The sequence below is a fragment of the Elgaria multicarinata genome, chromosome 20 (assembly GCF_023053635.1).
Source record: "Elgaria multicarinata webbii isolate HBS135686 ecotype San Diego chromosome 20, rElgMul1.1.pri, whole genome shotgun sequence".
Lineage (NCBI taxonomy): Eukaryota > Metazoa > Chordata > Lepidosauria > Squamata > Anguidae > Elgaria > Elgaria multicarinata.
Genome location: NC_086190.1, coordinates 7,996,483 through 8,012,757, shown reverse-complemented (window position 1 = coordinate 8,012,757; position 16,275 = coordinate 7,996,483). Strand labels below are relative to the sequence as shown.

Genomic DNA, 16,275 nt, shown 5'->3' with positions numbered 1-16,275 from the left:
GGGGTGAGTTCAACGAAAAAGCGTTGAACTCTGGCCCTTAAATGGATTTTTCCGACATCCCTAATTGCATGACTTTGACCAACAGGAAATTGGGATGAGACCATTCCTTCCACTCTGCTGCTTCATTGGCACTCTGGTTTGCTATGCACCACATCCCTCTCTTTCTGAATTCCATTTTTAGCTTGGAGAATTAAATCCAGAATTGGGGCATGCACCATTTATTTATTTATTTATTTATTTATTTGTTTATTTATTTATTTATTTATTTTTATTTCATTTCTATACCACCCGTTTGGTGAAGCTCTCTGGGCGGTTGACAAAAATTAAAACCACACGGTACAGCATAAAATATCAAATACAGATTCTTAAAACCACAATATAAAAAAGTACAACCAGAATTAAAGCTAGCAGCAATGCAGAGATTTAAAACATAGATTTAAAACAGCAGAGTTAAAAGACTGGGATCGAGAAATGCTAAAATACTGGGGAAATAAAAAGATCTTCACATGGCGCTGAAAGGAATACAACTAACTTCAGGTGAACTTCTCTAGGAAGCTTGTTCCGCAGCCGGGGTCCCTCAGCAGAAAAAGCCCTCTTCCTGATAGCCACCTGCCTCACAGAGAAGGACCCCTGAAGGTGATCTTAAGGTCCAGGATGGTAGATATGGGAGGAGGCGATCCTTCAGATAACCTGGCCCCATGCCGTTTAGGGCTTTGAATGTCAATACCAGCATTGAGCCCAGGCATGGACTGGCAGCCAGTGCAGCTGAAAAAGTACTGGCGTAATGTGAATTTGCTGGCCAGTCCCTGTTTGCGGTAGCTTTCAGTTGCTTCAGTTCATCCTGCCTCCATATATCACTGGCCAGGATTTCTGCACTGTGCCATTGGCTTCCAATTCACTTCAGAATCCAATATAAACTTCTCCTGTTGACCTACAAAGCTTTTCACTGTCTAGCTCCTTCCTATCTCTCCTCTCTCATCTCACACTATTGCCCCGCTCGTGCTCTTCGCTCCTCTGATGCCATGTTTCTCACCTGCCCAAGGGTCTCTACTTCCCTTGCTCGGCTTCGTCCATTTTCTTCCGCTGCCCCTTACGCCTGGAACGCTCTTCCAGAACATTTGAGAACTACAAGTTCAATCGCAGCTTTTAAAGCTCAGCTAAAAACCTTTCTTTTTCCCAAAGCCTTTAAAACTTGATTTTGCTCTTACTTTATACTGTTAGTTTTACCCTACCCTGTGCCTGTTTGGTGCATTCTCTTCCCCTCCTTATTGTTTTATTATGATTTTATTTGAATGTAAGCCTATGCGGCAGGGTCTTGCTATTTACTGTTTTACTCTGTACAGCACCATGTACATTGATGGTGCTATATAAATAAATAAATAATAATAATAATAATAATAATAATAATAATAATTCCCTTTGCCAATGTTCTATCAGTCTGGATGTGCTCATGCTTATGAATGAATCAAGATTCTGTTTTGTATGGTGTTTTCATTTATATCCACATGAACTCCTCCTCCACACTGGTGAAATATCACACTGAAACATAATGTTTAGATCAAAAGAAGTAATAATTCCAGTCTGTTCTTCATTGGTCATCTGCACATCTGGAGTGTTGTGCCCAGTTCTGGACATCACATTCCAAGAAGGACCTTGGCAACCTCAAGCATGTCCCGGAGGAGGGTGACCGGGATGGTGAGGGCTCTGGAAAGTAAGGCCTAAAGAAATGGTTGAAAGAGCTGGGCACATTGAGCTTGGAGGATGGAAGATGAAAGGGCAGAGATGATAGCTCTCTTCAAATACCTGAAGTGTTGTCACATGGAAGACAGAGCAAAGTTGTTCTATGCTGCAGCAGAAGGCAGGGGTAGAATTTGCAGGTGGAAATGGCAGGGAAGCAAATTTCGGCTTACCAGGTCTAAATTCAAAAAAGAACCTTAATGCAATCATGTGTACAATCACATCAAGACGGCTTTTTTTGTAGTGTTTTGCCATTTCATACATGTTCATTGGTAATCAATGGTCGGGGGGGGGCATGAACAGACTGAAAGGTTTATTGAGCTGTACAAAGCCTGGAAATTGGAAAGGGAAACAATGGGAAATTCCCTGATGCATGGGTTCCATTTCGGGATTCCTGGGGAGAAGTTCAGATGAGGAGAGTTTCAGACGCACTTCTGTGAGGAAGCTCACCAAGATAGATTTGTGGAAAAGTAGGAGGAGAAGAGTCAAAGATGGGAATGGGGGAGAAATGACTTCAGTTCACATTGTCATGTGATCCTCCCTGATTTGCACTTCCCAAACCAAGACTCAAAATGAAGACAAACATCTTTTTGGTATTTTTACTTCTCCGAATTTTGCGATGCAGTTCTTTAATTTTAACCAAAAGTGTATAAAAGGCATCTATTCAGGAGAAGAATACACAAAATATTAGTGAAAATAACATACAAAATGCATCATATTAAGGCAAAATGCTTGCAAAAGTGTGAACATTTGGAAAAATGGCATAACATGCAAATATTAGGAGAAATGCATATGGAAATGTAGACAAATATCCGCATAGGATTTAATGCGATCGCAAACTATTGCAAAAACAGGATGAAATGAACTTAAGAAACCTGCAAATGAAAAAGTGAGAGAAACCAAAGTGGGCAGATGTGTTCATCTTCCCTATGTCAGAGATTTAAACAGCTCTTAAAGCGTGGAACCATGAGGCAACTGCCTTCCAGCATATAGTTAGGAATACGATCTCAACAAGAGAAGATGTGCAAAACTGTGTAGGAGGGGAAAGAAATTATGCCGTATCTCAGGCACAGCTCCAGGGCCTGAGGAGAGGCTCCAGGTGTGGTCTACCTGTGACGTTTTTCTGGCTATCTGCTCTAACATATGGTTCATATGTGCAAAATGAAGCAACTTCATCAGTAACAGAAGCAGCAAGAGAATCTATTCATCAATTTTCTCCCTGCCAGCATTTTAGTCAGTTAATGTAACACTGCTATATTCTCTCTCTCTCTCTCTCTCTCTCTCTCTCTCTCTCTCTCTCTCTCTCACACACACACACACACACACACACACACACTCACACACACACACCTACCTGTAAAATATTCACTTTTATCAACATTATTGTCAGGATGAATTCATCAGTTTTCTGAACCCTCTCTTAATTCAACTTTAAGAACATAAGAGGAGCCCTGCTGGATCAGACCAAGGGTCCATCTAGTCCAGCATTCTGTTCACGCAACGGCCCACCAGCTGTTGACCAGGGACCCACAAACATAGGGTGACCAACTGTCAGGATTTCCCCGGATTTGTCCTGGTTTTTGTTCTTTCCATGGTGTCAGGGAGGATTTTCTATAATTTTCAATAATGTCCTGGAATGACACACCTTCCTCTTTAAGGCTGCCATTAGCATGGCAGGAGGGAGTGACATGCTTTCTTGAGGCACGTCATTCCCCCTCCCCGAGCTCCAATTGAGGTCTTAAAGGGGAAAGTGGGTCATTCGTGGACATTATAGAAAAGGCCCCAATTGGAGTGGATGGTGGTGGTGCAGAATGAAATCCTTTCCCCTCCTCCACTCCAATCGGGTTCTTTAAGGTGGCGGGGGAATAACATACTTTCTGCAGGACTCAGAAAGCTGCTTCCCCACACACACACTAGGTGTCCTCTTTTTTGGTTTCCCAAATATGGTCACCCTATTAAATGTGTGCTGTAAAATCAGACATGTGACCAAGGCTATGTTTGGGTGGGCACAACCCCTTGGTACTGGACACGCCCCCTTGGGGGTGACCATGTTGTCCTCCTTTTTGGTTTCCAAAATATGGTCACCCTACACAAACAGCCCCCTCTCATCTATGTTCCTGAGCAAATTATGTATATAGGATTACTGCCTCTGATTCTTTCGCTTTCTTTCCTTCCTTCCTTCCTTCCTTCCTTCCTTCCTTCCTTCCTTCCTTCCATCCATTTAAACTTTCTCTTCCTTACTTTGCCCTGAAGGACTGTAAAACAACATGAACAAATAAATTCCGTGTGGTGGTGGTGGGGAGGCAGTTTAAAGCGTACACTTTTGGCTTGTTCTTTAGGCTTGGGGATATGCAGCAGAATCTTATACATATATACTCAGTAAGCGAACCCTTACTGAGGTTAGAGGGAGTTGCTTCCAGATAAGTATCAATGGGAGACTTATTTACTTATTTATTTATTATTGCATGTCTATACCGCCCAATAGCCGAAGCTCTCTGGGCAGTTCACAATAAGCTCTCTGGGCAGTTCACTTAGACATACTGGGCCTTTTCAAGAAGAGGCATTTCACGCGTCTGTGTGTTTAAAAGGGACCCTGAACATCCGGCTGGACATCAGGAAAAACTTCCTGACTGTTAGAGCAGTGCAACGGTGGAATCAGTTACCTAGGGAGGTTGTGGGCTCTCCCACACTAGAGGCCTTCAAGAGGCAGGGATCAGTCAGGGACAACCATCCGTCAGGGATCCGTCAGGGACAACCATCCGTCAGGGATGCTTTAGGGTGGATTCCTGCATTGAGCAGGGGGTTGGACTCGATGGCCTCGTAGGCCCCTTCCAACTCTGCTATTCTATGATTCTATGATTCAATGATCTGAGGGACCACTGGAGGAACAGAGATGACTGTGGGCAGTGGAACAGGAAGCATGTTTGGTATATTATTTTCCCTCTGGAATAAATCCATGAGGGAAGCAAGAGCCCTTTCAGTGGGATGCGGCCTTCCCACAGTTCATGGTCACAGATGAAGCCAATGCCAGATTGGAGCTGGGCTAGCCTTCGGGTCTTCTGTCTTCTCATGTCTCTCCTTTCTCCTTCTCCTCTAGCCTGTCCACTGGGTTTTTACAAGTCGTCCCCTGGGGATCAGCTGTGTGCCAAATGCCCTTCCCACAGCTATTCTGAGACCAAGGCTGCGCAGGTGTGTCACTGTGAGGGAAGCTTTTACCGAGCAGCACAGGACCCTCCTTCAGCAGCATGCACACGTACGTACCTCCCTTCCTTAACTGCATGTGCTCCCATGTGCATGCGTCTGTGCATGTGTGGAGAGCCCCCACCCTTGCCTCGCCTCTCTATGCTGGTCAGGCAGAAACTCAGGCACATGCCCAAGAAGCGAGGAGGAAGCCTTAGCTAGGGTGACCAACTGTCAGGATTTCCCCGGATTTGTCCTGGTTTTTGTTCTTTCCATGGTGTCAGGAGGGATTTTCTATAATTTTCAATAATGTCCTGGAATGACACACCTTCCTCTTTAAGGCTGCCATTAGCATGGCAGGAGGGAATGACATGCTTTCTTGAGGCACATCATTCCCCCACCCCGAGCTCCAATTGAGATCTTAAAGGGGAAAGTGGGTCATTCGTGGACATTATAGAAAAGGCCCCCATTGGAGTGGATGGTGGTGGTGCAGAACGAAATCCTTTCCCCTCCTCCACTCCAATCGGGTTCTTTAAGGTGGTGGGGGAATAACGTACTTTCTGCAGGACTCAGAAAGCTGCTTCCCCACACACACACTAGGTGTCCTCTTTTTTGTTTCCCAAACATGGTCACCCTAGCCTTAGCCGAAGTCAGCCCCTTGGCCTACCTAGCCCAGTGTGGTCTACATTGAATGGCAGCGGCATTCTCAAGATGGATTCTTTCCTAGATGAAACCTGGGACCTTCTGCATGGAAAGTGTGCGCTCTGTGACTGCGCTATGGCTGCTCAGTGATGATTTGCAGTGATGATTTGCAGTGAGCATCCAGTAACCAGAAATCAAGGTAGAAGTCAGAGCCAAAAGAATTAACACAATACTGCACATAGTCTCCCATATTCCTGAAAACACACACACTAGGGTGACCATATTTGGGAAACCAAAAAAGAGGACACCTAGTGTGTGTGTGGGGAAGCAGCTTTCTGAGTCCTGCAGAAAGTACGTTATTCCCCCGCCACCTTAAAGAACCCGATTGGAGTGGAGGAGGGGAAAGGATTTCATTCTGCACCCCCACCATCCACTCCAATGGGGGCCTTTTCTATAATGTCCACGAATGACCCACTTTCCCCTTTAAGACCTCAATTGGAGCTCGGGGTGGGGGAATGATGTGCCTCAAGAAAACATGTCACTCCCTCCTGCCATGCTAATGGCAGCCTTAAAGGGGAAGGTGTGTCATTCCAGGACATTATTGAAAATTCTAGAAAATCCCCCGACACCATGGAAAGAACAAAAACCAGGACAAATCCGGGGTAATCCTGACAGTTGGTCACCCTAACACACACACACACACACACACACACACACACACACAGGCTTGGCCCTACCCTTTTCTACCTGTGCACTTAGATATAATTGGATGAAATAAAACAAAAAGGAATTAGCATGAGAATGGGACAGGATAAAAAAAGTAAAGTAGCACGGCATCTTAAACCATGGGCCAGTGTAGAGTGAAGCCACATATAATAAGTGTACTGGCACTATTGTTTTCTAATCCATGTTCCATGTATCCCATAGACTTGGGAAAGTGATGTTGCCAATTCAACATCTGGTCTGATTTTAAGATGTTTTAAGAGGGTGGATTCCTGCACTGAGCAGGGGGTTGGACTCGATGGCCTTAAAGGCCCCTTCCAACTCTTCTATTCTATGACTCTATGATTCTATGTGAGCCTAATGCAATACGCTGGTTAAACACCCCCATCCCAATTCCAAGGCAAATAACTCATGAAATAACGATAGCACCTTGAAACAAAAAAGGGCATGAAAACTGAGACAGTCTCTGAGCATCCTTTAATGGCAGGGAAGTGGGATACTTAAACTACTTTCACAGACCTCTTTGGCTTTCATTTTGTTTCAGTTTCAACTAGAAATTCAATCCATCAAGTATTGTTTTTAAAAATTATGGATTTACCCTCCAAATTTGTACCTTCTGGACCCAAGTGCAAACTCAAACAGAATTTGCAGTTGAAAATCCATACATTTCTGAGCTTGTGACGCATTCTACAAAAAAGAAAACAGAAAAAGAAAACAGAGGAGTGTTCAATAACATGTAGATAATTGAAAAATGTATGAAGAAAAGAACTGCAAACAGACTTTAGTCAATAAGCGCAGATGTCCAAAAATGTATATGTTTAAAAATGTGCACAAAAATGCCTACATGAATGCATACTGTACAAAATGTGAATTGCAATATGGATAAACACACACACACACATTACAAGTTCATGTGAAAATGGGATGGAACAAGCTTAACATATAAATCCTGACAATCTCTGAGAGACTCAGATTGACGGATCCGTCCATCGTAGTCTCAAATTGCTAACATGGTTATTTCCCAAGATGCCGACCTCTGAATTGCAGGGAGGAACGTTTTTATCTGCCATTTTGTATTAGGGGTGCCATCTTGAAGTCAGACCACACGGTACATAGACTTGGGGAAGCGATATTGTCAATGGGAGCCGCGAAGCACGCTTTAGGCAAAAAGCAGTCGCTGCATTTTGTATGTGAGCAGTTTGCACACAGCCCTCTCTTGCCAGTCCTGGGAGCATTATCTTATGCAAATATGAAGTTGCATTACACTGACTCAGAGGCCAGTGGTCCACCTTGCCAAGGAGTGGCTAGTCTGACTGGCAGCAACTCTCCAGGGTCTGAGGCAGGGAAGATTCTTTCCCATCACTTTGCTTCTTGATGCTTTTAACTGGAGATGTCAGGGGGGGAGACTTGCAAACTTGCGCATGCAAAGCTTGTGTGTTCCATGAAAGAGCTGAGCTGCTCAGGGACCTGCCAATCCAGGCGCTACTGTGCTAGTCTTAAGGGCATCAGGCTCCCTGTGTATCTCTTTTCGCCTTCTCTTCTTCCTTGTCAACTGGGTTTAAAAAATAAATAAAAAATATTCCCCGGGGGGGAGAGGGGGTGGTCAGCTACATGCTAAATGCTCCTTGCACGGCTGCGCTGAAATCCAAAGTCCCATTTCAACAAGGAGACAAAGAAACACCTCTTCTGTGTCAAAACATTGTTCCATGATTTATAATTAAATATTTTGGGTAATGTATAATAAAAATATACAATTAAAATGTCCCATCATGCATACACGTGCAGGTGCGCACACACGCCAACAACAACCCTTTCAAAACATATCAGAAAATCTGAGAGTGGCATTAAAACTGAAGCGAGTGAAAACATTATACAGCATTAAAAGCCCAATGGAACAGCACAGTCTTTACTGCCCATCTAAAGGCAAATAAGGAAAGGGATCCGCAACTGGGGGGCTGCTATCAAAAAGGCCCTGTTTTCAGTACCTACCAAAGTAGCCTCTCAATAATAATAATAATAATAATAATAATAATAATAATAATAATAATAATAATAATAATTTATTTTTTACCCGCCTCTCTGTTTGGATCGAGGCAGAGAAATACAATAAGTATAACATACATAAAACTGAATTAAAAACATAGTATATATGATTAAAACACCCTAAAAGCATCCTAAAATTCCACTATGGCTAGCTCTACACTACTGCTTTATAGCTTTGGAAGAATGGTCAGATGTAAATAAATAAATGCCTGGCAGTGTCTGGCCATTTATTTGATCTGGGCACAGGAGGGTTGCATGTACAAGCAAAACATGTGTTCGTTGATGTTTTTGAAATTCTACTTCAAAGCGCATTGGGTCTTGTGTCTATATCAGATTGCAATCTTTCTTCTTCTCTTTTCACATGAAAATGTGTACACGTTTTCCTAAATGTATGCATCAGTTGTGTGCGTCTTTCAAATATACTCATTCTTCTCCCACCGATGAAAGCATGTTTGCACACATTGTTCTAAAGTATTCATTTTTTTTCATGCACAGTTTTCATACATATGTCAAAAGCGTTCTTTTGTCTGCAAATCGCACGGCAGGCTCAAACAGTCCGTAAGAAATGGGTAAATCCTGATCAACAATGAACTAAAATGAATTTCTCTGGCACGGGGGAAAATCACAGCACGCAAAGGGCAAATAGAGGAGCACTTCAGTGGTTTCTGTTTTACAAAGTTCACCAAGTGGGGGAAGAGGAGGAGGAGGAAGAGGAGACGTCTCCTTCAGTTGGGCCACTGGATCTCCCAGCCTCAGACTCCTTGCGTAGTTCCAACCTTCATACAATCTGAGTGATGACGGTCAACCTTTCCCAACTCCCCTCAAAAACTCCCCTCACTTTCACCCAGCAGGTCATGTTGGCTGGGGATGATGGGTGTTCAGTAGGGTTGTCCATCGTGGGGAAATCCGGCCCTTTTTTGGGCCAACAGATCCCTGTGGCTTGCATGAGCTGGTCAAGCTGTGTGACAGTTTCTGAAACCCGCAAAACACTTTGAGGCCGGTTGCGCAAAACCGTGGTTGGAAATGATCTGATTTGTGTAAATTAGACCATTTACGGCCGCCATTTTGTGCAGCTTGCGCTATTTACGACCACCCTTTTGCGCAAATCACAATTTGCGCGAAACCCCCACTGGACCCAAAAATCTGCGAGTGGGCCCAAATGGTCACACACAGAGTCAGGCCAACTCACAATTTGTCAAGCACCACCTCCCAAAAAGATTCCTCGACATCCCTAGTCTTGAGGTCCAACACATCAAGAGGGCACCAGGTTAGGGTTAGGCTGCTGTGGGCTAATCTGTAGTTAGGGACAGGGGAGGAACTGGGTTCTGCCCTTAGAGGAGGGACGCACAACCTGCAGCCCAGGAGCCACATGCAGCCTTTCAAGGCTTTACTGTGCCCCTCCCCCCCACCAAGGGTGCTCTGACCTTCCCACCACTGTTGAATTCCTATCCAACCTGTAATCGCCATTTCCTCTCCCAGAGCTCCTCATACTGATCGCACTTTCCTTGCTACCGGTAGCAGCAAAGAACTAGCAGTCTGCATCAAGATCGCTGACATGTGTGTGTGCAGCTCCTACCCGCCAAGCCAGGATCACATGGGTCCATCAGGGCCAAAAAGGTTGTGCGCCCCTGCATTTCAGAGTGCCCTTGAGAGCTGCTTTCCATTCTCCCTCAATGTATCGGCCTGACCCTGTGCTCCTTTCTGCTCCATTTTCAGGCCCCCCATCTGCTCCCATGAACTTGCTCTCCAGTGTGAATGGCACTTCGGTCAGCCTGGAATGGGCCCCACCCCAGGACCGAGGAGGCCGCAGCGATGTCATATACAATGTGGCCTGTCGCCGCTGTGTGTGGGACTCAGGGCAGTGCGAGCCCTGTGGTGCCGGGATCCGCTTCGTGCCCCAGCAGATGAACTTAGCCCAGGGCTCCCTGGCTGTTGGCAACCTCTTGGCCCACACCAACTACTCCTTCTGGGTGGAGGCCATCAACGGGGTCTCCGAACTAAGCCTCGAGCCACCGAGATTTGCTGCTGTCAACATCACCACAAACCAGGCAGGTAGGAGAGGCCCTTCCCCACCCCAGCTAGCGTGACACCCAGCTTCTGCTTTTTCTCCTTCTCCTCAGTGGCAGGTTCAAAACTGACCACCGTGGCTCTTGGAGTTGTCTCTTTAGGCCGTGCCAGGGAGAGGGCAATGAGATTTTTGAGGGCAAGTTTCACAGCAAGGGGCTAGGGGCAGGTGGCCAAGTCTCCGTCTTTGACCAAGGGATGCCGGTGTTGTGGGAAGAAGCCCATCCTTTTGTTTACCTTGAATCTATGGCCAACCATTTTCATGGGGTGACTCCCTGACTTCTAGTAAGATGTGTGTGAGAGAAAGAGAGTCAATGTTCTCTATTTACCTTCTCTGCACCATGCATCATTTTAGAAGCTTCTTTTATGTCTCCACTTAGTCATCTCACTTTTGAAATGTAGTCACCTTCCCACACAGGGGAGGTGCTTCATCCTGCCCCTGTCCCCCACCCCAATTAAAGGGAATGTAAGAAGAGCCATGCTGGATTAGACCAAGCAGGCCCAGCCCTAGGTAAGTTGCCACCTGAAGTGGGGACCCTCCACCACCTCTTCCACCTGATCTGTGCATCTGCCTGCTCGCCAGCTTACTTTTTTTGGTGCATGGACATGTGCCTGAATCACATCATTAAAGAAGGCAGTAGTGGTCAAGGTCAAACAAATATCTTCGAAGTGACTTCTACAAAGCTAGCAATTTTTTCAGAGAACTGGTATTGTATAAGCTTTGTATAAGCTTGCTATCTCTGAAGAAATTTGCTAGCTTTGTATAAGTCACTTTGAAGATATTTGTTGACTTTGTATAAGTCAACTGAAGAAATTTGTCTACTCTGCACAAGTTTTGTATTATTACTTGTATAATACTGAATGTCATTAACACTGATGAACTTTGCCAACTTTGTATAAGTCAGGTATAAACACTAAAGACATTTGTTTTACTCTGAGTACCCCAGTTTGATACTGTATTTTTCATATTACCTGTGGCACTACATGTGCCTGCAGCGAAAGCATCACGAAGGTCCTGGAATTTCTGGGAGTTTTGGTGATACTTTGGCCAACCTCGTAGGTCCCGATTAGCCAACAAAAATAAGACGTGCAGGTGGGGCCAACTGAATTGGCACGTGAGCAGGAGGGGGAGTGGATGGGGAGAGCAGCAAGTGTGGGGTGGGTGGGTGAGGAGCTGCTTCTTGGTCCTCGTCGCCTCTCTTCCTGTATTCCGCTACTTGATGCTCTTGCATCTGGCTACTTCATGGTATTTATTTATTACATTTCTATACTGCCCCATAGCCGAAGCTCTCTGGGCGGTTTACAAAGATCAAAACATTAATAATTAAAAACCAATATGCAAAATTTTAAACCATAAAAGCATAAAAACAGATAATAACAAAGTCTGCCTTTTTTGTCCCTTAAGCGCCAGATTTTTCTCATAAGCAGCTTCATGCAGAGTTCATCAATTTGATCTCCTAATAATTTATTCAAACTCCTAGCATTTATGTAAATCAAGCCAAGCCAAGCTCTCTCCAATCAGAAAGGGCCGGCCCTGAGACTGAGGGTCCATCTAGTCCAGCACTCTGATCAAAGAGTGGCCAACCGGCTGTTGACCAGGGTCCCCAAGCAGACACGGGTGCAACAGCTCCCTCCCACCCATGTTCACCAGCAACTGGTGTATATAGGATTACTGCCTTTGGCAGTGGATCATTTTGGTTGCTCCTTTCTCAATCATTTCTGACTCCATTGTCTGCTTTTTTGAGATACAGCCAACCAGAACTGCAGAATGTACACCGAAATATTAAGAGTAACTCCCTAGTGGCGAGAGTTGTTTGCCAGGGGAACAGACTCTCGGTAGGCTATCCTTGGCTAGAGATATTTAATCAGAAGGTGGAAAGTGATCTGCCAGGTATGCTATAGCTGCATCTTGCATTCAAGGGGGTTGGATTAAATGATCTCAAAGATACCTTCCAACTCTAGGATTCTACTGTGCTCTGAATATTTTGATTCATAACACTATTGCATATTGATAGAGCAATCCAATACACGTCTACTCAGAAGTAAGCAGTTCTAGGTTTGCAGCCTTCATTGCTATTACTAATGTTGATGAGGGAGACTTGGCTCAAAACATAACCAGATCAGGTACACAGTATTCTAAATGTGTCCGCACAAAAGATTTTTATAATGGCTTTATGAAATTTGCCATTTTATTTTCAATCACTTTCCCAATAATTCTTAACAGCGAATTGTCCATTGTTATTGCTGTAACATGCTGAGCCAATCTATCAGGTTTCTAAAGTGACACTAAACTCTCTTTTCTGAGTAGTTCAGTTTTGTTTGTTTTTTGATCTCACCTTTCTACGAAAATACTGGCTTACAAACAGAAGATATCAGAGTTCAAAACAAAATTAAAAGCCCTTCATGTTATAAACTGCAGCAAGGAGCAGCCCATGCTAGGAGACCACGAGACGGTCCAGGATGAACCTGGGCCCTCAGGGGAGATGTTCATGGCTCCATCCTTACAAGAGGAGTAGAAACCCACTTCTGGGATGGAGGCTCCGTGACCTCCTGAGAATGAGGGTGTCTCAAGAGACATGACAGAACCGTCTATGAGAAGAAGTGCCCAGTTGCAGAGGAAGGCTCCTTATGCGTAAAGAGCTTCTCGTGAAGGGAGCCCTCTTCATGAGGACTTCTTTCAAAGCCTCTGATGTGGTGCAGCTGTACCTAGGTGTGGGCTAGGAGACCCGGCTATATCAGCCTTCAATTGAGACCTGCTGGTTGCTGAACCTCTTTATCCTAGCACCTTGAACCTTGCTTCTTGGATCTTATTTCTTCTTGGGCTGATATCATGCGCTGCTGATTCTCAGACTCCTGATGAGACCCTGCTTGTGGACTGCCCCCTTCCCCCCACTCCCCCGAACTAGTAATATAATGCCAGGACCTTTTGCTTGCTAACTGACTTTGCCAAATAGATTCACTCCTCATTTGCCCCAGGACTGAGCCAATCCAGCCACCGCAGGACAAAAACCTACATCAAACTTGAAACGTATCATGTTCAAAGCAGTCTTGACCCCCAGATCCAGCTTGACCTCCAGATCCAGTTTAGGGTCAGGAAGAGATGCTCCTATAGCGACCACTATCAGCAGAGAGGAGCTGTTGTACGGTAGCAGAGTCCCTCACTACACCCAAAAAGAGCGCTGCGGATGTAAGGCTACCTCTGGTAGTAGCCAGCACAAGTTCCCAAAGTGGTTTGTTCCAGGGGCATTCTGGAGGTGGCTTTGGATACACTGAATGCAAAGCCCCTCCATTCCCCAATGAGTCTTCAATTTAGATGATGTAAGTCTCAGATGATGGAGGTTTCTCCGCCAGGTTGGAATCAATGATAAGCAGGAAAATATTGCCGAGTTCCACTGGAAAAACCCTTGTCCTCAGAGGAGGCTTCGCACTTAACAGTACTGGAAGAGGATTTGGTCATAGAAAGGCATCACAACAGTTCCGCCTCCCCAAGACCTAGTTGCCCAGAAAGATCCTGGGGGGGTCAGGTCCCCATCATCCAAAGAAGGTTGCCTTGCTGTCTTCAGACTCTGCCCAGCAGGATATTTGCATGCCACTCCCACATCGTCACTCCTTGAGGCTGCTAAAACAGGCCAAGCCGCTCAGTCAGTATACAGGTGGAGCCAACATCCTAAAGGCAAACAAAGCTCAGTCTTTATCTGCTCCTTGTTGGAGCAGCATACAAACAACCCTGTCAGGCCTCCAGCACCATTTGGAGACTTCTGTGATGTTGATTACTAGCTGCCTTGCGAAGCTTGACTCAACCTGTCCCCTGCTAAAGATATGACCCATAACTGAACCTTGCCACTGTGATTGACAGAACCCATGGCCTGAAATGGTACAACATGGGCAGATCCACACATAGCCTTCGGGACGCCCTGAAGGCGCTTTGGGGCGTCCTGAAATCGATGATGTGTACCCTACCTTAAGCGTCCCAAGAAGAGGCGGTGGCGGCGGAGGAGGCTCCTCGCGGGGATGGGACGAAGACTTGCCGCACCCGGTGCCTTCGCCAGGCAATCAGCTGCCCCCCCCCCCCCGCTGTTTGCCTGGGTGAGATGTTCACTGCCGTCCACCTACCCGCTGTCCTCCACCCTAAGAGTGGCAAGAAGCAGTAGCAGCACAGCCTCAGCTGAACTGCCAGAAATGGCAAGTTTCCTCCCCGTGTCTTTACGTGTCTTTGTGCGTGTGAGAGAGTGGGTGGGTGGGAGTTTTCATTATTATCTCTGACAAGGCTAAACACACGTGGCTCCAGCAAGGCACTCTCCTGTGGGTCTCTCACAGTGTCCCCCACTTGGGTTTGTAGAGCCACAAGGCTTAGCTTGGTAATGGTTTGTGGCCACCATCTTTGTTTCTGACCATGCCCTGGTCATTGAGTTGTTTGGGGGGATTATGGGAACAAAGATGGAGGCTACAAGCTGCCACCACTGGAAAGACATTTTTTGTAAAAAAAAAAAGGGGGGGCAGGGTAGGCATCCATGGTGGATCAGTGCCCCTCAGTTGTGTGACCATGCCATCCACTGTTGCTGGGCTTGAGATACAGCACATTCACCACCTTATTACAGATGCTCCAAGGCTTCACAGACATGTGCCTCCTGTTTCCCCTCCCTCTGCCACCTTCTCTGCTTCTCCTTCATTCTGTTCTCTTGTCTGTTTCCATAGCTCCTTCCCAAGTGCTGGCAATTCACCAGGAGAACGTGGGTCAAAACAGCGTCACACTCCTCTGGCAGGAGCCAGACCAACCTAATGGCATCATTCTGGAATATGAAATCAAGTACTATGAGAAGGTAGCTGCAATTTTGCAGGCTGGGGTTACCTGATGGAGAAGAACCCATTTGTGAGATGGGGCGGACTCTTTGTCTAAGCTTTGCAGCAGGGATGCCAAATTAATTTCCTCATGTCCTGTATTTTCATCCCACTTTCTGACAATTATTGCCTTGCAAAGCAGCTGGCATCAATAGGATGGGGGAGAATTTTGTTCAGTTCATGTCTTGATACGAACTCAGCAAATTTACACTTCACAAACCAATATGAAAATTGGAACAAAGTTGTTCTTTGGTAGTCACCCTTTTTCGCGTTTTGCAACTCAGTTCTCCGAACAAAAAATGTGCACAAAAATGTGTATAAGACAAAAAGAAACATATAACCCCCACAAAAAAAAAAAAAACCCACACAACCCATTATGTCAGGGAAATCTGCTTGCAAAAATTTATGTTAGGCAAAAGCACGTACAAAAATGCATATATCAGGAGAAAATCATATGAATTTCCATGAATGCTTTTTTTAAAGACACAAATTGATGCAGAAATTGGATGGAATGAACTGAAGGCTGGAAAATAAGAAAATGAAATTGACAGATTCACCCATCCCTATACATAATTTTTTTTCTTAAAAAGGGAGAGAGGCCAGCAGGCTTGCGAACTAAAAAAGACACAAAGGCACACAAGGGAAGGAGACTAGGGGGAAAAGGCAAGGGAGGGAAATCAGTTCTTCGGGACCAGAACAAAGTGGTGAGCTATAAGTGGGGAATAGATGAAGCTGTCAATTTCAGTTAGCGTCAGTTCCACCTTTTCCCAATTTTAAGATTATCGTGTTCCATTTCTGCATCAGTTTATAAAGTTTTCCAGAACAAATCCATATGAAAATTTATATACATTTTCTTATGCATTTGTCATAATATATGCATTTTTGTACATAATTTTGCTTGATATGCACATTTTTTGCAAACAGTTTTCACTAACGCAATGTATTTTTTTTGCATGTTCCTTTCACGAACATGGATTCATTCGGTCTTCCACTGAAATATTTCTCAATTAGAGTCTAGGCCATAGTGGTGAGTATCGGTTGCCTCTT

The 16,275-nt window shown here is 45.1% G+C and overlaps 1 protein-coding gene across 2 annotated transcripts in view; it reads left to right on the top strand.

Moving 5' to 3' along the window:
* EPHA8 (EPH receptor A8) overlaps positions 1 to 16,275 on the top strand; it is a 56,030-nt gene that overhangs the window by 16,545 nt on the left and 23,210 nt on the right. For both annotated transcript variants that reach the window (XM_063145336.1, XM_063145337.1), the window contains exons 2-4: positions 4,835 to 4,990; positions 10,042 to 10,377; positions 15,085 to 15,209. In XM_063145336.1, the coding sequence (XP_063001406.1) occupies positions 4,835 to 4,990; positions 10,042 to 10,377; positions 15,085 to 15,209 (617 nt within the window). The remainder of the gene's footprint in view (positions 1 to 4,834; positions 4,991 to 10,041; positions 10,378 to 15,084; positions 15,210 to 16,275) is intronic.